Source organism: Eriocheir sinensis, chromosome 61 (genome assembly GCF_024679095.1).
Source record: "Eriocheir sinensis breed Jianghai 21 chromosome 61, ASM2467909v1, whole genome shotgun sequence".
Classification (NCBI taxonomy): domain Eukaryota; kingdom Metazoa; phylum Arthropoda; class Malacostraca; order Decapoda; family Varunidae; genus Eriocheir; species Eriocheir sinensis.
The window spans coordinates 9360482-9382082 of record NC_066569.1 but is presented as its reverse complement, the minus strand read 5'-3'; the positions used below and the strand labels follow the sequence as shown (position 1 = coordinate 9382082).

The 21601-nt window shown below is 41.6% G+C and overlaps 1 protein-coding gene across 15 annotated transcripts in view; it reads left to right on the top strand.

Moving 5' to 3' along the window:
- The first annotated feature begins 1019 nt into the window (after window positions 1–1019).
- Window positions 1020–21601, top strand: part of LOC126986385 (mothers against decapentaplegic homolog 4-like) — a 43468-nt gene continuing 22886 nt past the window's right edge. Inside the window, exons 1-3 of one of the 15 annotated variants that reach the window (XM_050842520.1) lie at window positions 1022–1188; window positions 2980–3069; window positions 15871–15961. Coding sequence is in view for 1 of the 15 variants with exons in the window: in XM_050842517.1 (XP_050698474.1) it covers window positions 2989–3069 (81 nt within the window). In the remaining 14 variants the exon portion in view is untranslated. Of the gene's footprint in view, window positions 1189–2979; window positions 3070–12359; window positions 12672–12795; window positions 12815–12938; window positions 12958–13082; window positions 13101–13217; window positions 13236–13356; window positions 13376–13878; window positions 13897–14000; window positions 14022–15870; window positions 15962–21601 lie in introns of those variants that run through there. The other 14 variants (XM_050842517.1, XM_050842519.1, XM_050842522.1 and 11 more) reach the window with 14 other exon arrangements.

Here is a 21601-nt window from a genome sequence, read left to right as displayed (position 1 = left end):
TCTAGGTTCATGGTACAGAAGAAGGGTCAAACTACCACCAGCGCCATAAAACTACCCTTGGAAATGACCCAAACCCGTAAGAAAGCCTTGTTGAATATGTGAGTTTGTGCGCCGATGGTTCCCGCCGAAAAGGAGATCAAACGGGTTCTAATGAGTTTTTCTAGGTTCATGGTACAGAAGAAGGGTCAAACCACCATCAGGGCCATAAAACTACCCCTGGAAATGACCGAAACCCGTAAGAAAGCCTTGTTGAATATGTGAATTTGTGCGCCGATGGTTCCCGCCGAAAAGGAGATCAATCGGGTTCTAATGAGTGTTTCTAGGTTCATGGTACAGAAGAAGGGTCATACTACCATCAGGGCCATAAAACTACCCTTGGAAATGACCCAAACCCGTAAGAAAGCCTTGTTGAATATATGAGTTTGTGCGCCGATGGTTCCCGCCGAAAAGGAGATCAATCGGGTTCTAATGAGTGTTTCTAGGTTCATGGTACAGAAGAAGGGTCAAACCACCACCAGCGCCATAAAACTACCCCTGGAAATGACCGAAACCCGAAAGAAAGCCTTGTTGAATATGTGAGCTTGTGCGCCGATGGTTCCCGCTTCTCAAATCACTTATTTCCCAAGGCCGAAAAGGAGATCAATCGGGTTCTAATAAGTGTTTTTCTAGGTTCATGGTACAGAAGAAGGGTCAAACTACCACCAGCGCCATAAAACTACCCTTGGAAATGACCCAAATCCGTAAGAAAGCCTTGTTGAATATATGAGTTTGTGCGCCGATGGTTCCCGCCGAAAAGGAGATCAATCGGGTTCTAATAAATGTTTTTCTAGGTTCATGGTACAGAAGAAGGGTCAAACCACCATCAGCGCCATAAAACTACCCTTGGAAATGACCGAAACCCGAAAGAAAGCCTCGTTGAATATGTGAGCTTGTGCGCAGAGATGATTCGAAACATGGCCCCAGTCCGAGCCAGTGTTGTCGCGGTCGTAAACCAAGCGAGAGGTCGGGCGGTGTCTCTCTATAGCTCTATGGACATTGTGGCGTTGTGTGCGGCGGTGCGGTGAAACAGTCGATTTTAAAGGAAGGACGTGACAGTGAACAGACCCCCTCGTGACCCCTGAAGGAAGGATAGAATAGGGGGTCAGCAAGCTCCGAGGAATAGGCTGGTCACGCATCGAATATATCTACGTAAGTTTTGAAATTACGCCCGAATTCTCATTTCTCAGACATTTTAAGTATTTGCAAAGTCCATGGAGGTGTTATCTATTTTTTTCTTCCCTTTCTTTCCCTTCCCTCGGTCATTATCCCTTTTCCATTGCTTATCTCTCCTACCATTTCCTCTCTTCTTTCTCCCTTTTCTTCCCCTCCTCTTTCCTCTCCTTTTTCTTCCCCTCCTCTTTCCTCTCCTTTTCTTCCCCCTTCTCCTCTTCTTTTCCCTTCCCTCGAGTCATTATCCCTTTTCCATTGCTTCTCTCTCGACCATTTCCTCTCTTCCTCCTCCTTTTTCTTCCCCTCCTCTCTCTTCTCCTTTTTCTTCCCCCTCTCCTCTCCTTTCCCCTTCCCTCGGTCATTATCTCATTTCCATTGCTTATCTCTCCTACCATTTCCTCTCTTTCTCCTCCTCCCTTTATTTCCCCTCCTCTCTCTTCTCCCTTTTCTTCCCCTTTCTCCTCTCCTCTTCCCATTATCTTATTTCCATTGCTTCTCTATCCTACCATTTCCTCTCTTTCTCCTCCTCCCTTTATTTTCCCTCCTCTCTCCTCTCCCTTTTCTTCCCCCTTCTCCTCTCCTCTTCCCATTATCTCATTTCCATTGCTTGTCTCTCCTACCATTTCCTCTCTTTCTCCTCCTCCCTTTATTTCCCCTCCTCTCTCCTCTCCTTCCCCTTCCTTTGGTCATTATCCCATTTACATTGCCTCTCTCCTATTTCCTCTCTTCCTCCTCCTTTTTCTTTCTCTCCTCTTCTTTTTCTTCCCCCTTCTCTCTCCTCTCCCTTTCCTTTGGTCATTATCCCATTTTCATTGCTTCTATTATTTCCTCTTTTCCTCCTTTTCCTTCCCCTCCTCTCTTCTCTCCTTTCCCCCCATTTCCATTGCTTCTATCATTTCCTCTCTTCCTCCTTTTCCTTCCTCTCTTCTCTCCTTTCCCCTTCCCCTTTCTCTAATCATTAATATCTCTTCCTTTCACGAGTGTTTTTTTTTATGTTCCCGGTGTAGATCGAAGCCTTGTCAAACTATCACCGGGCTTATGAAACTACCCATGGAAATACTGAAAGCCTCAACCAAAGCCTTAACAAACGTAGGTGTGTGGGAATATGAGATTAATAATGCAATGAGGTTTGTCTAATAATTGTCGATGTTCTTCATGTTGGGTCAGTGTGGGTATAGATGGACACTTGGAAATCACTGACGAAAAGTAAGATGGGATTAATTAACGTGCGTGTGATAGACTATTGCTGATAAACGACTTAATTGCTATACATATGGTGGAAACAATAGGTAAGGTCAAATGAATTACCGTGAGTGTTATAAGCTCTTGATAATAAAAGACTTGCTGCTATACGATTATCTGGTGAAGACAATAGGTAGGATTAAATTAATTACCGTATGTGATAAACGGCTTGCTATACATATGGAGGAAACAATAGGTAAGGTCAAATGAATTACCGTGAGTGTTATAAGCTCTTGATAATAAAAGACTTACTGCTATACGATTATCTGGTGAAGACAATAGGTAGGATTAAATGAATTACCGTGTGTGATAAACGGCTTGCTATACATATGGTGGAAACAATAGGTAAGATCAAATGAATTACCGTGAGTGTGATAAACGGCTTGCTATATATAAGATTATCTGGTGAAGACAGTAAGTAAGGTCAAATTAATTACTGTGAGTGTTATAAGCTCTTCTTAATAACCGACTTACTGCTATACGTTCAACTAGTGAAATCTAACAACTCGAATATCATCCATCCCGTAGGTCTACAATATGGCGGGATGTTATACGCCTCTTCCAGGATGTCCAGAGGAAGAAGAAGAATCCCTCGTATCTCTTCTTGAGGATCTAGAGGTAAGACTTTTGGTTTTATTTTTACAGGAAAGAAAGCAGCGCAAGGAGGAAAAGTACATGGAGAACAAAAATGCCCGCTAATCACTGCTCCCATTACGCTTATAATATTACATCTTCAGTGCTAATTATCCAGCTGGAGGGGGAAGGTACAGGTAAGGTTAGGGGTATAAGGTAAGCCTACGCGTGGCCTCAGTGCTCATCTTCGTCACAGTCCTTTGAACCCACTATACCTTGGCTTATAATATTACATCTTCAGTGCTAATTGTCCAGCTGGAGGGGGAAGGTTAAGGTAAGGTTAGGGGTATAAGCTAAGCCTACGCGTGGCCTCAGTGCTCATCTTCGTCACAGTCCTTTGAACCCACTATACCTTGGCTTATAATTTTACATCTTCAGTGCTAATTATCCAGCTGGAGGGAAGGTTCATCTTCAGTGCTAATTATCCAGCTGGAGGGGGAAGGTTAAGGTAAGGTTAGGGATATAAGCTAAGCCTGCGCGTGGCCTCAGTGCTCATCTTCGTCACAGTCCTTTGAACCCACTATACCTTAGCTTATAATATTACATCTTCAGTGCTAATTATCCAGCTGGAGGGGGAAGGTTAAGGTAAGGTTAGGGGTATAAGCTAAGCCTGCGCGTGGCCTCAGTGCTCATCTCTGTAACATTATCCCTTGAGCCTGTGACCCTTGACCTTGGCTTTTAATACTACATCTTCAGTGCTAATTATTCAGCTGGTGGGGGAAAAAAAAGGTAAAGTAAAGGGTATAAGCTAAGCCTACGCGTGGCCTCAGTGCTCATCTCCGCCACATTGTTCCTTGAGCCTTGACCTTGGCGTATGATATTACATCTTCAGTGCTAATTATTCAGCTGGTGGGGGAAAAAAAGGTAAAGTAAAGGGTATAAGCTAAGCCTACGCGTGGCCTCAGTGCTCATCTCCGCTACATTGTTCCTTGAGCCTTGACCTTGGCGTATGATATTACATCTCCAGTGCTAATTATTCAGCTGATGGGGGAAGATAAAGGTAAAGTAAAGGGTATAAGCTAAGCCTACGCGTGGCCTCAGTGCTCATCTCCGCTACGTTATCCCTTGAGCCTGTGACCCGTGAGCCTTGACGTAGACCGTATTTTAATGTTACATCTTCAGTGCTAATTATTCAGCTGATGGGGGAAGAAAAAGGTAAAGTAAAGGGTATAAGCTAAGCCTACGCGTGGCCTCAGTGCTCATCTCCGCCACGTTATCCCTTGAACCTGTGGCGGAAATAACCCAATACACAGGGATACAGGGCAGGTGTGATATACGGTTTACCACACTGTAGATTTTTAATTTTTTTTATTTTACTTCAGAGGAAAGTTTAATTATTATCCTCTTCTTTTGGGGTATGAATATATTTTGAGTTAACGAGAGAGAGAGAGAGAGAGAGAGAGAGAGAGAGAGAGAGAGAGAGAGAGAGAGAGAGAGAGAGAGAGAGAGAGAGAGAGAGAGAGAGAGAGAGAGAATGAAAAAGTAGTACAAAAAGAATTATAAGAAAAGAAATAGAACAAAAGAAGAAAAAAACATGGAGAGAGAGAGAGAGAGAGAGAGAGAGAGAGAGAGAGAGAGAGAGAGAGAGAGAATTTCCCACTTGAGAGTCGCGTACCTGATGAACCTCTCTCTCTCTCTCTCGCAGGGGAATATTATGACAGCATGGATGAGGAATTCTGAAGTGTGGGTGCTCAAGAGAGAGAGAGAGAGAGAGAGAGAGAGAGAGAGAGAGAGAGAGAGAGAGAGAGAGCAAGCACTGCAGGCTCTTGCAATACTGGTTAATTGTAGAGGCACATTCTCAGCCGTCTAGACCGAGCCTGTCCAACCCAGCCTGTCTGTCTGTTTGTCTGTCAGTTAATCTTTATAGTACATTGATTACAGATGTTTTTTTTTTTTATATTTCCTCAAATCTGCTTTTATAAATATCTAGTCCTACTGTCTGTCTTTGTCTGTTTCTGTCAATATACTTTTAATATCTGTGTCTGTCTGTCTGTTCTATCTATATCTATCTGTCATTCTGTGTGTGTGTGTGTGTGTGTGTGTGTGTGTGTGTGTGTGTGTGTGTGTGTGTGTGTGTGTGTGTGTGTGTGTGTGTGTGCTTGCTTCCTGTCTGCCTAGTATATATTTTTTTTATAAGATTTCCTCATCTACTTTTTATGTGTCTAGTTCTACTGAATCTGTCTGTCTGTGTCTGTCTGTCTGTATTTAACTTATCACCGATCGAGTTTCAATGATATTTTTTTCATATATTTGTGTGGCGTCTGTAACATTCTGTCTGTTCTGTTTATATCTGTCTTTTTCTGTGTGTCTGCTATGCTTCCTGTCTGCCTAGTATAGTGCACACACACACACACACACACACACATGAACACGAGAGGGAAGGTCGCTATCAGGGTTATGCTCACTGACTATCACGAGCGAGTCCAGCAGGTGAGCAGAGCGTGAGTAGTGCATTACGCTGTTTACAAACACACCCGGACTGCCTCTGTAACAAGCCACGCACCCTCGCCCTTGTTTGGGTCCACAACACACACCGACACCATAAGGAACACGCCATGAAATATTGAGGGTCTGTGTGTGTGTGTGTTGTAGTAGTAGTAGTAGTAGTAGTAGTAGTAGTAGTAGTAGTAGTAATACGAGGAGGAGGCAGCAGACAGGAGGCATGGCAGACAAACGCATATAAAAAGATACAGACAGCTTTACAGAGAAATACGCAGATACACAATGAAAGGAAATATAATTGAAACTTGAAACTCGATACACGACAGTTAAGTTAGACAGACAGACAGAAAGATGGAAAGACAGGAAATAAGACAAACAGTATATGTATGTATGTCTGTGTTTTTCCTTTTTCTATTATCCAGGGGCTAATATGCTACTGAGATGAGCACCGAGGCCACGCGCAGCTATTGCATATGCCCCAAACTTTATACACAATACACAAGCTATTTAAACCTGTGAAAGCTGCCCGACACCTCGAACACACGATAGGATTTTTTTTTCTCTACATCCCCAAGTTTTGATATCCTAACCATTTCACCGCGGGACACAGGACGCGAGGAGCCGAGATCAAGGTACAATGTGGTCCATCCTGCTTGTGTTGGCGTCCAGTGGCATGAACGGGGAGGGCGGCCAGGGGTGAAGGAGGGGCAGGGGACATGAACAACAGGACGGAGGAAGAAGTAGAATTTAATAGCGCAATGGATTTAAGCAGCCTATAGTTTGTCATAGTATTAGAATCAGTATCATTATCATCATTATCATTATTATTATTATTATTATTATTGCTATTATTTACGTTTTTTTTATAATTCAGGCCTTATATCATACGTTTCTTAGCAGCATGAACAGATAGATACATAGATAGATAGATAGATAGATAAATAGAGATGTAGATAGATAGATAAACGGATAGATAGAAAGGTAGAGAGAGAGAGAGAGAGAGAGAGAGAGAGAGAGAGAGAGAGAGAGAGAGAGAGAGGTATTACTCAAGATTTCATGGCATTTCCTGTAGTAGCCAGCTTGTGACTCGCGCCCCCGGCCACTGTACGGCTAGGCTAGGCTACGCAATGCTATGCTATGCTATCTATATGTGTAACCTGCTATATACGTTAACCAGGTGCTTATATTATTGTAGTAGGAGTAGTAATAGTAATAGTAGGAGTAATAGTAATAGTGGGAGTAGTAGTAGTAGTAGTTGGTATAGTAGTAGTAGTAGTAGTAATAGTAGTAGTAGTAGTAGTTATATAGGAGAAGGAGGGGCTCATCTGACGTTGTAATAGAAGCCTTAAGTAAATTACTATCCTAAAAAGATAATATTATTTTAACACAAGGAAGATCAGCTATATAGAACGTGTAGCTTCGCCTCTTTGTTAGAACTTTTTAATGTCTGAATTTCCTCTGAATCCTACACTTGGTCCTGGTCGGGGTTTGGGAAGTTCCGTTCGGTAGTGTCTTTAGGTTTTATAACGGGTCGGCCTCTTGCTTCACAGAGTAATTGATTGATTGATTGATTGATAGTTTACTGGTGCAGGTAAACAACAGTGTGATTATGTAATTGATTGATTGATTGATAGTTTACTGGTGCAGGTAAACAACAAGGGAGAAGGGAGGAACATGCCATCCCAACCCCCAGGCAGGGCAGAATGTGATTATGTAATTGATTGATTGATTGATAGTTTACATGCCATCCCAACCCCCAGGCAGGGCAGAATGTGATTATGTAATTGATTGACTGATTGATTGATAGTTTACTGGTGCAGGTAAACAACAAGGGAGAAGGGAGGAACATGCCATCCCAACCCCCAGGCAGGACAGAGTGTGATTATGTAATAGATTGATTGATTGATTGATAGAAGGGAGGAACATGCCATCCCAACCCCCAAGCAGGACAGAGTGTGATTATGTAATTGATTGATTGATTGATAGTTTACTGGTGCAGGTAAACAACAAGGGAGAAGAGAGGAACATGCCATCCCGATTGATTGATTGATTGATAGTTTACTGGTGCAGGTAAACAACAAGGGAGAAGGGAGGAACATGCCATCCCGATTGATTGATTGATTGATAGTTTACTGGTGCAGGTAAACAAGGGAGAAGGGAGGAACATGCCATCCCAACCCCCAGGCAGGACAGAGTGTGATTATGTAATTGATTGATTGATTGATAGTTTACTGGTGCAGGTGAACAACAAGGGAGAAGAGAGGAACATGCCATCCCGATTGATTGATTGATTGATAGTTTACTGGTGTAGGTGAACAAGATTGATTGATTGATTGATTGTTTACTGGTGCAGGTAAACAACAAGGGAGAAGAGAGGAACATGCCATCCCGATTGATTGATTGATTGATAGTTTACTGGTGCAGGTAAACAACAAGGGAGAAGGGAGGAACATGCCATCCCAACCCCCAGACAGGGCAGAATGTGATTATACAACTAGCAATACATGTGTAGGTAGCCCCATGAAACTAAAAAGATACAATGGTAGGAATGAATGCACAACAAGGGAGGGGGGCGGAACCGAACAAAATTAACCTTCTCTTACTAATATATTAACACCTGAGAGCAAATTACAAACAGATAAGTGAACAAGCGAAAACCCAGGAAGGTATAAGCTATGTAGAATGGTCAGCCTTGCATCAGCGTGGGTCGTCCGTTGTCCATACCGACCTATGTGCCGGGAAGGGGAAATGGCTTGCATATTTAACATTCCCTCGTTATAAAGCACAGAAGCCACGCCGAGGACCACGTGGCCGGCCTCAGACTTAGGGCAGGGTTCACTTCACATAATGCAGCCCTTCATGAGCGAGGAATTGCGGTGGGAAATAACAAGAAAAGGAAAGTTTAAAAAGGGAGCGATAGGGGTAGGGATGAGAGGCGGAAGGGAGGATTAGGACGTGGAATCACAAAATAACGCCTTCACATTTAACTATGAATAGAAGACAAAGCCATTTACCCTCTTATTGTAGGTATTATTGAGTGACATAGTTTATTGTTGATTGTTAATTGACCTATCATTCGGCCACTCTTGACTCTTGTAGGAGGGCAATGAGTATAGCGGCCTTTTTATCATTATTGTTTCCCCCTCCCCCTTCCCCCTTGAACTGTTTCCTTTACTATAAAAAATAAAGTTACACAATAAAGGAGAAGGGAGGAACTTGCCATCACAACCCCCAGGCAACACATGTGAACCCATTACAGATATTCACATTAGCACTTAGATAAGAGTAAAATATAATTGATAAACAAGGCATGGAAAAGAAAGAGAAAAATAAGAGAATAATATAATAATAAGCACATCACAAACATTACAATATATCCCTTAGGTCTTGAATAAGGGCTAAAATTGATACGGTAGATCATCCAAGCGAGGATATAGAAGATTAGAAGAACTTTATCAAATAGCTTAATTACTCGACAACTGATTTAGCTTCAGATGAACTTGAATTAATTATCAAGACTATGCAAGAACTTGAAACGTGTTGAAAGACCTGTATGAGTGCTTGACACGTGTTGAAAGGCCTAAACGAGAGGTTGTAACGTTTTAAAAGGCCTGTATGAGTGCTTGAAACGTGTTAAAAGGCCTAAACGAGAGGTTGAAACGTATTAAAAGGCCTGTATGAGTGCCTAAAACGTGTTAAAAGGCCTAATTGAGTGTTTGAAACGTGTTAAAAGGCATAAAGGATGGCTTGAAACGTGTTAAAAGGCCTAATTGAGTGTTTGAAACGTGTTAAAAGGCATAAAGGAGGGCTTGAAACGTGTTAAAAGGCCTAATTGAGTGTTTGAAACGTGTTAAAAGGCATAAAGGAGGGCTTGAAACGTGTTAAAAGGCCTAATTGAGTGTTTGAAACGTGTTAAAAGGCATAAAGGATGGCTTGAAACGTGTTAAAAGGCCTAATTGAGTGTTTGAAACGTGTTAAAAGGCCTAAATGAGTGCTTGAAACGTGCTAAAAGGCCTAAATGAGTGCTTGAAACGTGTTAAAAGGCCTAAATGAGTGTTTGAAACGTGTTAAAAGGCCTGTATGAGTGCTTGAAATTGGTTAAAATGTCTACATGAGTGCTTGAAACGTGTTAAAAGGCCTAAATGAGTGCTTGAAACGTGTTAAAAGGCCTAAATGAGTGCTTGAAACGTGTTAAAAGGCCTAAATGAGTGCTTGAAACGTGTTAAAAGGCCTAAATGAGTGCTTGAAACGTGTTAAAAGGCCTAAATGAGTGCTTGAAACGTGTTAAAAGGCATAAAGGATGGCTTGAAACGTGTTAAAAGGCCTGAATGATTGCTTGAAATTGGTTAAAATGTCTACATGAGTGCTTGAAATGGGTGAGCAGTGAGACAGGGAGGGAGGGCGGGTAATGGGGCCCGAAGAGGGTGTCCAGAAAGGGTGAAATATCTCAATGAGTCTCGTCTGTTGAGTGCTTGGAACATGTTTTAAGACTGGATAAGCGTTTGAAAAGTGTTAAGCAGCTTATCTGAGGCCTTGAAATTGTCTGACACTGCATGTGGGTTATTTAGTGAGATTGTGGAGGGAGTGCAAGGGGGCAGGGTTGTGCAAAATGTATGAAAAAGCCAAAACAAGTAAATAAAATGTGTTTGTTGGAGTGCTGGAGGACTCGAAATGGAATATGAAGCCTGTGATAACACTTGAAATAGGTTAAAACAGTGAATAACCAGTGAAATGGGGGAGGGATCGAGGGGAGGGCTAGATTGTGCAAAATGTATGAAAAGGCAAAACCAGTAAATAAAATGTGTTTGTAGGAGTGCTGGAGGACTCGAAATGGATTATGAAGCCTGTGATAGCACTTGAAATAGGTTAAAACAGTGAATAACCAGTGAAATGGGGGAGGGATCGAGGGGAGGGCTAGATTGTGCAAAATGTATGAAAAAGCCTTTAAAAATGTGTGATCAGGTTTCGTATGCTTTTATTAATATTTAGAACTCATGAAAACACTTATAATTGTGCTTGAAATGTGTTAAAACTGAATAATCGGTGAAATAATGGAGGGAGGGGCCGGGCTAGATTGTGCAAAATGCATGAAAAAGCCTTTGAAAGTGTGTGATAAGGGTTAGTATGCTATTAGGAATTTATATAACCCATGAAAACACTTATAACCGTGCCTGAAATGTGTTAAAACCGTGAATAATGAGTGAAATGGGGAGGGAGGGGAGCTACAGACGGGGCAAGATTGTGTAAAATGTATGAAAAAAACTTTAAAAATGTATAATAAGGGATAGTTTGCTTATAGGAATGTTTATAACCCATGAAAACACTAATAACCGTGCCTGAAATGTGTTAAAACAGTGAATAATGAGTGAAATGGGGGAGGGAAGGGAGCTACAGACGGGGCAAGATTGTGTAAAATGTATGAAAAAACATTTAAAAGCGTATAATAAGGGTTAGTTTGCTTATAGGAATGTTTATAACTCATGAAAACACTTATAACTGTGCTTGAAATGTGTTAAAACAGTGAATAATGAGTGAAATAGGGGTGGAGGGAGGGGGGCGAGGGTGGAGGATGTGCAAAATGTATGAAAAAGCCTATGAAGGTATGTGATAACCTTTTAGAAATGTTTATAACCCATGAAAACACTTATAATCGTGCCTGAAATGTGTTAAAACAGTGAATAATGAGTGAAATAGGGGTGGAGGGAGGGGAACGAGGGTGGAGGATGTGCAAAATGTATGAAAAAGCCTATGAAGGTATGTGATAACCTTTTAGAAATGTTTATAACCCATGAAAACACTTATAACCGTGCCTGAAATGTGTTAAAACAGTGAATAATGAGTGAAATGGGGGAGGGAGGGGAAATACAGACGGGGCAAGATTGTGTAAAATGTATGAAAAAAAACTTTAAAAATGTATAATAAGGGTTAGTTTGCTTATAGGAATGTTTATAACCCATGAAAACACTAATAACTGTGCCTGAAATGTGTTAAAACAGTGAATAATGAGTGAAATAGGGGAGGAGGGAGGGGAACGAGGGTGGAGGATGTGCAAAATGTATGAAAAAGCCTATGAAGGTATGTGATAACCTTTTAGAAATGTTTATAACCCATGAAAACACTTATAACCGTGCCTGAAATGTGTTAAAACAGTGAATAATGAGTGAAATGGGGGAGGGAGGGGAGCTACAGACGGGGCAAGATTGTGTAAAATATATGAAAAAAACTTTAAGAGTGTATAATAAGGGTTAGTTTGCTTACAGGAATGTTTATAACCCATGAAAACACTTATAACCGTGCATGAAATGTGTTAAAACAGTGAATAATGAGTGAAATAGGGGAGGAGGGAGGGGGGCGAGGGTGGAGGATGTGCAAAATGTATGAAAAAGCCTATGAAGGTATGTGATAACCTTTTAGAAATGTTTATAACCCATGAAAACACTTATAACCGTGCCTGAAATGTGTTAAAACAGTGAATAATGAGTGAAATGGGGGAGGGAGGGGAACTACAGACGGGGCAAGATTGTAAAATATATGAAAAAACATTTAAGAGTGTATAATAAGGGCTAGTTTGCTTATAAGAATGTTTACAACCCATGAAAACACTTATAACTGTGCCTGAAATGTGTTAAAACAGTGAATAATGAGTGAAATAGGGGTGGAGGGAGGGGGGCGAGGGTGGAGGATGTGCAAAATGTATGAAAAAGCCTATGAAGGTATGTGATAACCTTTTAGAAATGTTTATAACCCATGAAAACACTTATAACCGTGCCTGAAATGTGTTAAAACAGTGAATAATGAGTGAAATAGGGGAGGAGGGAGGGGGCAGGAGGGACAGCGGGCCGCTCTTCACTTGTTTCATCTTTGTTTTGCTTCTCCTATTCACTATTACGAATTTTGGATTAATTTCCTCCCTTTCTGGCTGTGGTGGGCCCCCCGGCGAGCCACTCACCCCTAGGACCTTCCCCCCGGCGAGGCGAGGCGGCGAGGGAGGCACAGAAATGGTGACAGGGTGAGGAAGGACAGGGAGACAGGGAGGAAAACAGGGAGAGGGAGAGCAAGGGAGGACAGGACCAACACACCACGTCGTTATTCTCCCTTGGTCATCCTTTGTCTTCTACTGGTTGAGGGAGAGAAATGGTGACAGGGTAAGGAGGGAGGAGACAGGGAGGAAAACAGGGAGAGGGAGAGCAAGGGAGGACAGGACCAACACCACCTCCACCAGCACGTCGTTGTCCTCCCTTCCTCGCCCTTTTTCTTATACTGGTTGAGGGAGAGAAATGGTGACAGGGTAAGGAGGGAGGAGACAGGGAGGAAAACAGGGAGAGGGAGAGCAAGGGAGGACAGGACCAACACCACCTCCACCAGCACGTCGTTGTCCTCCCTTCCTCGCCCTTTTTCTTATACTGGTTGAGGGAGAGAAATGGTGACAGGGTAAGGAGGGAGGAGACAGGGAGGAAAACAGGGAGAGGGAGAGCAAGGGAGGACAGGACCAACACCACCTCCACCACCACGTCGTTATCCTCCCTTCCTCGCCCTTTTTCTTATACTGGTTGAGGGAGAGAAATGGTGACAGGGTAAGGAGGGAGGAGACAGGGAGGAAAACAGGGAGAGGGAGAGCAAGGGAGGACAGGACCAACACACCACCTCCACCACTGTCCTCCCTTCCGCCCTTTTTCTTATACTGGTTGAGGGAGAGAAATGGTGACAGGGTAAGGAGGGAGGAGACAGGGAGGAAAACAGGGAGAGGGAGAGCAAGGGAGGACAGGACCAACACCACCTCCACCACGTCGTTATCCTCCCTTCCTCGCCCTTTTTCTTATACTGGTTGAGGGAGAGAAATGGTGACAGGGTAAGGAGGGAGGAGACAGGGAGGAAAACAGGGAGAGGGAGAGCAAGGGAGGACAGGACCAACACCACCTCCAGCACGTCGTTATTCTCCCTTCCTCGCCCTTTTTCTTATATTGGTTGAGGGAGGGGGTGAAGGGAGAATATGACACCAGAGTTAAGAGGCAGGGAGGATAACAGGGAGACCAAGGGAGGAAAGGACCAACACGCCACCTCCAGCACATCCTTATTCTCCCTTCCTCGCCCTTTATCCTATATTAGTCGAGGGAGAAGATTAGAATAGGGAGAGAAATGGTGACAGGGAGGAAATCAGGGAGAGGGAGAGGACCAACACACCATCTCCATGTTATTCTCCCTTAGTCACCCTTTTTCTTGTACTGGTTAAGGGAGAAGATTAGAATAGGAGGAAAACAGGGAGAGGGAGAGCAAGGGAGGAGAGGACCAACACACCACCTCCACCACATTGTTATTCTCCCTTAGTCACCCTTTTTCTTGTACTGGTTGAGGGAGAGAAATGGTGACAGGGTGAGGAGGGACAGGGAGAGGGAGAGCAAGGGAGGAAAGGACCAACACACCATCTCCAGCACATCGTTATTCTCCCTTTCTTGCCCTTTATCTTATATTAGTCAAGGGAGAGAAATGGTGACAGGGTGAGGAGGGACAGGAAAACAGGGAGATGGAAAAGAAGGGAGGAAAGGACTAACATACCACATAATTTTTCCTGCCTCACTCTGTTTCAGCATTAGAGGGAGATTATTGTTAAGGGAGAGAGAGATAGGGAGGAGGGACAGGGGGGTCATTCTGCTATTCATTCTGTTGACTTCATTGTGCTTTGTATGCTATTCATTTTGATAGACTTTAATGTGCTCTCTATTTGTGCTATTCATTCTGCTATTTATCGTGGTAGACTTAAACGTGCTAGCCATTCGTGCTATTCATTTTGGTAGATTTAAATGTGCTCTTCATTAGTGCTATTTATTCTGCTATTTATCGTGGTAGACTTAAACGTGCTAGCCATTCGTGCTATTCATTTCGGTAGACTTAACTGTGCTGTTTATGCTATTTATTTCGGTAGACTTAACTGTGCTATTTATGCTATTCATTTCGGTAGACTTAACTGTGCTATTTATGCTATTCATTTCGGTAGACTTAACTGTGCTATTTATGCTATTCATTTCGGTAGACTTAACTGTGCTGTTTATGCTATTCATTTCGGTAGACTTAACTGTGCTATATATGCTATTCATTTCGGTAGACTTAACTGTGCTATTTATGCTATTCCTTCCGGTAGACTTAACTGTGCTATTTATGCTATTCCTTCCGGTAGACTTAACTGTGCTATTTATGCTATTCCTTCCGGTAGATTTTAACGTGCTATTCTTGCTATTCATTTTGGTTAGGTTTAAAAGTGTCGTTCATTATCTTCACACACACATACACGCACACAATTATCCACAGCATTACACATCTGGCATTTCACATGATTCACTCCACTGGTCAACACGTCTTAGTTCTGGTCGACTTAAACAAACTAGTCATCACCCATAACCGATTCCGTAATAAAATAACTTGTTTGGGAAAATTGAATGGCTTATTATGTGGCTTAAGGACCGGTTAGCTCAGTGGGTATGGTATTCAGCTCATGACTAAGAGGTTGGAAGGTTCATTGTAGCTAACGGCAACTTATCGATAAGAATGGTTGCTGTTTACCTCCAGTGATGTTTACCCATAGTGATAGTGGAAGAGGCATAGGAGTCGGCGCTCAGTAAGGGGGCCTCTTCTCTGTCTCACATTCTCACACCAGTCATATTTATTTTCAAAGGTATTTACACTCGGGGTCGTAACTACATCTTCAGGGAGACTAATCCATAATTTCCATTGGTTGATATTTCTCGCATTGAAGAACAAGACCCTGTGGATATTGAAGTTAAGAAAGACCTAATGTGAAAAAAAATTAACAGGAAATGAATTATACATTTTATCCATAATCAGGTTGCCTCCTCATTTATCAGACGACCAAACACAGATGGGGAGGCATTACAAAACCTTATACCAAAACTAAATGCCACTACTACTACTACTACTACTACTACTACTACTACTACTACTACTACTACTACTACTACTACTACTACTACTACTACTACTACTACTACTGTTCACTCTTCCTCTTCCTCTCATACCTCACTTCTGCTCCCTTTGCTATCCTCTCCCTCTCCCGTACCTTCTTTGACCTCACAAACTCATCTCCTTCACCACTTCATCCTCACTCTTTCTCTTCCTCCCATACCTCACCCCTCTCTACTATCATTCTCTCCCACACCCTCCCTCACACCTCCCTTGACCTTAACTACTCCCTGACCTTCAGTAGTGGCTCATCTTCACTGGTTGCATCACTCCCTTGCCACCCGGATTTCCCTCACTGCTCCTAACTCTGCTTCCAATAGCTTGCTCTCACCCCCAGCCCTCCTAACCCCCTGCTTCTCTCCCCCCTCACAGCCGTCCTCCCCCTGCCCTGGCCGCCGTGCCCTCCCCCTGAGTCTACCCCCTCACCCCTCCTACACACCCTGACAGTACCGGTAGTAGAAAGGTAAGATTCGTGATAGTTTAACCACTCCTTGTTCTGTCTGGTTGATTATTGTTAGGTTGCGTTAGGTTAAGGTTAGGTGGACTTTAACTAATTTTTTGGAGAACGGCATCATGAAGGGGCAATATTCATGGTGTTAGAACTACATGAAAACAGAGGAAATAAAGTGAACAGGAAAACTAACAAAAGTGGTCCGAACATAGTGTGAAGAGAAAATGCGTATGTGCTCGAATGAACCAAGGAAAAGAATAGAAAATAAACGGTGAATCAAGTGGAAAAGTAACTGAATATATGTAAGTTCGAGGGCTACGGTTCTTCCAAGTGAAAATGATAAGTGGAGTGAGTGGTGCAATTGAAAAGCGAAGTGTGTTATTAATCGGAAGAGAGGATCAAGAGGAGACGGATCTGTGTAGTGATTCCCTGCAATATTGGTCACAAGAAGAAGATTAAAGCTTGGAAGATATTTTTTGCATTGAGAACAGTTTTGTGCCCGAGACGAAGGGAATAAATATCGATATCTAACCCAACCAACATGTCTAAGCTCCAGGAAGTGAATATCTTTGCTTCTCATAGTATTTTGCCCTCTGTGCTAAAGGAGTCAGTGTCAGTTAAGACATGCAGTGGAAAAACAATGATTCTTTGTTTCTTGTGGCAACCTGCAACCATTACCAGAGGACGCCCAGCATGTTTGGAGCTATTCAAATAGGGAAACAAAAACAGTTTGCTGTGTTCCTTTAGAAGCATGGCTCACAATTGACAAGTGGAGTGGGAATAAGCTTTGAAAGGAAAATGTGTCTATTCAGTGTGATGGAGCAAGTGGTGAAATTTAATGTAGATGTGATGTGGGTATGCGAGCAAGAGATTTGGAAGTTGAAGTTGAGGAGTGGGTGAAACAATACCGTGAAGTGCTTTGGGTGAGTGACGAGAATGCCTTGTCAGATTGCCGGGAGATTACTTCCAGGGTAGATTGGGGTAAGGAATACACGAGAGTGGGAGTGTAGGCATTGATGTTGCAAGCAATAGAGGAAAGCAAACAAGAACTGAGGGCTAAAGAAAGAACAAAGCATTAGAGCCACAGATGAACATGGTTAGGGGGCCACTTGTAAGGATGTGGCCTCTATGTTACTGGAGGTTGAAATTGGAGGCTGGTCTGCTCTCAGGTTATTTTTGTCCAGATAGCATGCTAAAATTATTACAGTTGACTCTACCCTGTCTGTGGGAAACATTGCCACCTTTGGGAAAGAAATATCCAGGAGATGGATGCACTGGGATCAGTATTACTCGCTCACTCTGGGATTGAGTTATAGTATGATTCAGATGATGACTGTGATCTTCAGTTAACACCAGATTTAAATGTATCAAGATATGCCCTGACAACCTCATGCTTTGCTTTGGTGATGGTGTGCACTCACGGACCTCAGCTGCTTCTTAATCTTGCTTATCCTAATGATGCGTGCATTTCTTGCTCAGTGTGTGGATGTGAACTAAAAGACATACTCGTAGTTTGTATGAAATATCATCCACGTATTATGTAATTTCTGGTACCTAAGTTTTGTGCAGACTAATTTGTTTATGCTATACTTGTAACAACATGAAAAAAAAGTGTTGTGTTGTGACATGCATGACATGAAGGCTGGGGCAGTGGGTGGTGGTGGAGTCTTGTCAGTGCCGGTGAGCTACGTGGCTGTGCCTGAGTGCCGAGACATGCTCCGTGTTCAATTCCAATACTAATAGATTGTCAAGTGTGTGATTACCAGTGGTTTATGAGTTTTAAAAGAAACCTTTTGACATTTGCTTAACATTTGCAAGAGGAAGGTGTCAAAGTAATGGTATCATTTTGTCCATTCATCATATCTTTGTGTGCCTGAGAACCAAAGCCAAGTTCTGTGGGGGAGACAGATCAGGTGTGTCCTTGATAAAGAAGCTCAGAATAGAATCAAGGACAATAGACAGAATAATTCAGTAAACCAAAATAAGTTTAAATAAGAACTTTAAGCTGATACTATAATCTGACACTAATAGAAGTCAGTTTGGGTGGGGCCCTTGCCTCCTCACAGCGCTGCCGCATCACCCCAGCCCATCACTCTCCCTCATAGGTCATTTATGAACTATTTGAAATTTCGTATCATATATTCTGAAACATGAGATATGATTTGGAACTCCTTGAGTGGACCCCGCCCAAACTGACTTCGTATCTCATTTGGAATTGTAGTCGAAGCTAAATTACCAGCCAAAAGGAAACCCAGAACACTGAATCAATAACCAAGTGAAGTGAAGTTTGCTATTTCAGTTAACTTTCACATGTTACATATACGGTATAGTGATTTTATTTATTTTTTTTTTTTTTATTTTTTATTTTTTTTACAGCAAAGGAAATAGCTCAAGGGCAAAAGAAAAGGGAAACTATAATGGAAAAAAAAAAGCCCGCTAGTCACTGCTCCTATTAAAAAAGGTTCAGAGGAGTGGAAGTGAAGGAGGATGGAAAATACATTATACTTTTTTTTTTAACTCAGAGGAAATATCTAGCAACTGATGTGATGATTGTTTGTGGATAGAAGAATTAGAGCAGTGATAGACCTTATTGGCATGTGGCTTCATTGATAGATGGCTTTTGCATGACACTATTTCCTTGCTCATTAATACACCACTAATACCCTTGTGCAGTAGCTACCATTGCCTCTGACCTTTGCCTCTTATAAAATTAGTAAGAATGTGACTTTTAATGACTGAACGAATAGAGAAGCAAGGAAAAAAAGAGAAAACACTGAGCTCTATTAAAAATTAGTAAGAATGTGATGTTTATTGACTGAAAGAAAAGAGAAGGAAGGAAAAAAGAGAAAACACTGAGCTCTTTAAAATTAGTAAGAATGTGACGTTTATTGACTGAAAGAATAGAGAAGGAAGGAAGGAAAAAAAGAGAAAACACTGAGCTCTTAAAAATTAGTAAGAATGTGACGTTTTATTGACTGAAAGAATAGAGAAGGAAGGAAGGAAAAAAAGAGAAAACACTGAGCTCTATTAAAAATTAGTAAGAATGTGACGTTTATTGACTGAAAGAATAGAGAAGGAAGGAAGGAAAAAAAGAGAAAACACTGAGCTCTTTAAAATTAGTAAGAATGTGATGTTTATTGACTGAAAGAATAGAGAAGGAAGGAAGGAAAAAAAGAGAAAACACTGAGCTCTTTAAAATTAGTAAGAATGTGACGTTTATTGACTGAAAGAAAAGAGAAGGGAGAAAAAAAAAGAAAACACTGAGCTCTTAAAAATTAGTAAGGATGTGACGTTTATGGACTGAAAGAAAAGAGAAGGAAGGGAGAAAAAAAAAGAAAACACTGAGCTCTATTAAAAATTAGTAAGAATGTGATGTTTATTGACTGAAAGAAAAGAGAAGGAAGGGAGGAAAAAAAAGAGAAAACACTGAGCTCTATTAAAAATTAGTAAGAATGTGAGTTTATTGACTGAAAGAATAGAGAAGGAAGGGAGGAAAAAAGAGAAAACACTGAGCTCTATTAAAAATTAGTAAGAATGTGACGTCTTACTGACTGAAAGAATAGAGAAGGAAGGGAAGAAAAAAAGAGAAAACGCTGAGCTCTGTTAAAAATTAGTAAGAATGTGAAGTTTTACTGACTGAAAGAAAAAAGAAAACACGGAGCTCTGTTAAAAATTAGTAAGAATGTGAAGTTTTACTGACTGAAAGAAAAAAAAAAACACGAGCTATGTTAAAAATTAGTAAGAATGTGAAGTTTTACTGACTGAAAGAAAAAAGAAAACACGGAGCTCTGTTAAAAATTAGTAAGAATGTGAAGTTTTACTGACTGAAAGAAAAAAGAAAACACGGAGCTCTGTTAAAAATTAGTAAGAATGTGAAGTTTTACTGACTGAAAGAAAAAAGAAAACACGGAGCTCTATTAAAAATTAGTAAGTATGTGACGTTTACTGACTGAAAGAAAAGAAAAACTGACTGAAAGAAAAAGAAAACACGGAGCTCTGTTAAAATTAGTAAGGATGTGAAGTTTTACTGACTGAAAGAAAACTATTAAAAATTAGTAAGGATGTGAAGTTTTACTGACTGAAAGAATAGAGAAACTCTGTTAAAAATTAGTAAGAATGTGAAGTTTTACTGACTGAAAGAAAAAAGAAAACACGGAGCTCTATTAAAAATTAGTAAGGATGTGAAGTTTTACTGACTGAAAGAATAGAGAAAACACGGAGCTCTGTTAAAAATTAGTAAGAATGTGAAGTTTTACTGACTGAAAGAAAAAAGAAAACACGGAGCTCTGTTAAAAATTAATAAGAATGTGAAGTTTTACTGACTGAAAGAAAAAAGAAAACATGGAGCTCTGTTAAAAATTAGTAAGAATGTGAAGTTTTACTGACTGAAAGAAAAGAGAAAACACTGAGCTCTGTTAAGAAAAGAATCAAGTGAAGAATGGAACACAGAAACAAATACTTGAAGGTGTGGGTGTGGGTGTGTATGAGAATGAACGAGAGATGAAGAATAACAGGATATGAGGTTAAATAAAAAGATAAAATAAAATAAAAACAGAAAAAGCTTGGATGGCAAATTGATGATAGGAAATCCAGCTTCTCATTTACAACTATTGACAGATGCAAAGTTCTAAATCCCGAGACATATTTCAGGCAAGGAAGTCACTGGTAAAAATATGAATTTGATAATTAACCCCGGTACCAGCGATGGGCCATATTTTTGCCTCAACACAAACCACCCAAAATAGACGATGCACCAATTGATTACAAATGCGTTGTTACCTATTATATGGCAATTTGTGTGAGTGATGATTTTTTTTTTTCATTGATTCGGTTAGAGGAGCCTTTAAGAAACATGAGCCCTACAGCTACCGGGTTAAGTATGTGAAGGACGGACAAGACTGCACAAGCATACTCTTTCGCTTCTCACATCAGCTATTTCTAAAGGTCAAAGAGGGGGTCAGGCGGGTTCTAATGAGTGTTCCTTCAGGTTCATGGTACAGAGGAAGGGTCAAACTACCACCAAGGTCATAAAACTACTAGTACTGGAAATGCCCACAACTCCTACGAAAGCCTTGTCAAATATGTGTTTTTGGGGGAGGAAATGTCTTATAAAATGACCCTTATAAACTATGACTACACACACACACACACACACACACACACACACACAGCGCCCCGGTTACACAGTGCCACAATGCACCCTGAGTTTAAAGTTTAGAGGAGAGGAGAACTTGTTGTGTTAGGAATTTGCTGACCTATCCTTTCCCTCCCTCCCTCCCTCCCTCTTACTCACCTTTCCCTCCCTCCTTTCCTCCATCCCTCCCTCTCTCTTACACACCTTTCCCTCCCTCCTTTCCTCCATCCCTCCCTCCCTCCCTCCCTCGTACCCACCTTTCCTCCCTCCCTTGTATCCACCTTCCCTCCCTTCCCTCCCTTTACCTCCACCTCTCTCTCCCTCATTATATCTCCCTGCTGTCATCATTCCATCCTCTCTCTCTCCCTCTTCCTCCCTCCCTCTTCCTCCCCTTCCCTCCCTTTCCCTCCACCTTTCTCTCCCTCATTTTATCTCCCTGACTCATCATTCCTCCCTCTCCCTTTAATCTATCAGCCATGGAGAGAGAGAGAGAGAGAGAGAGAGAGAGAGAGAGAGAG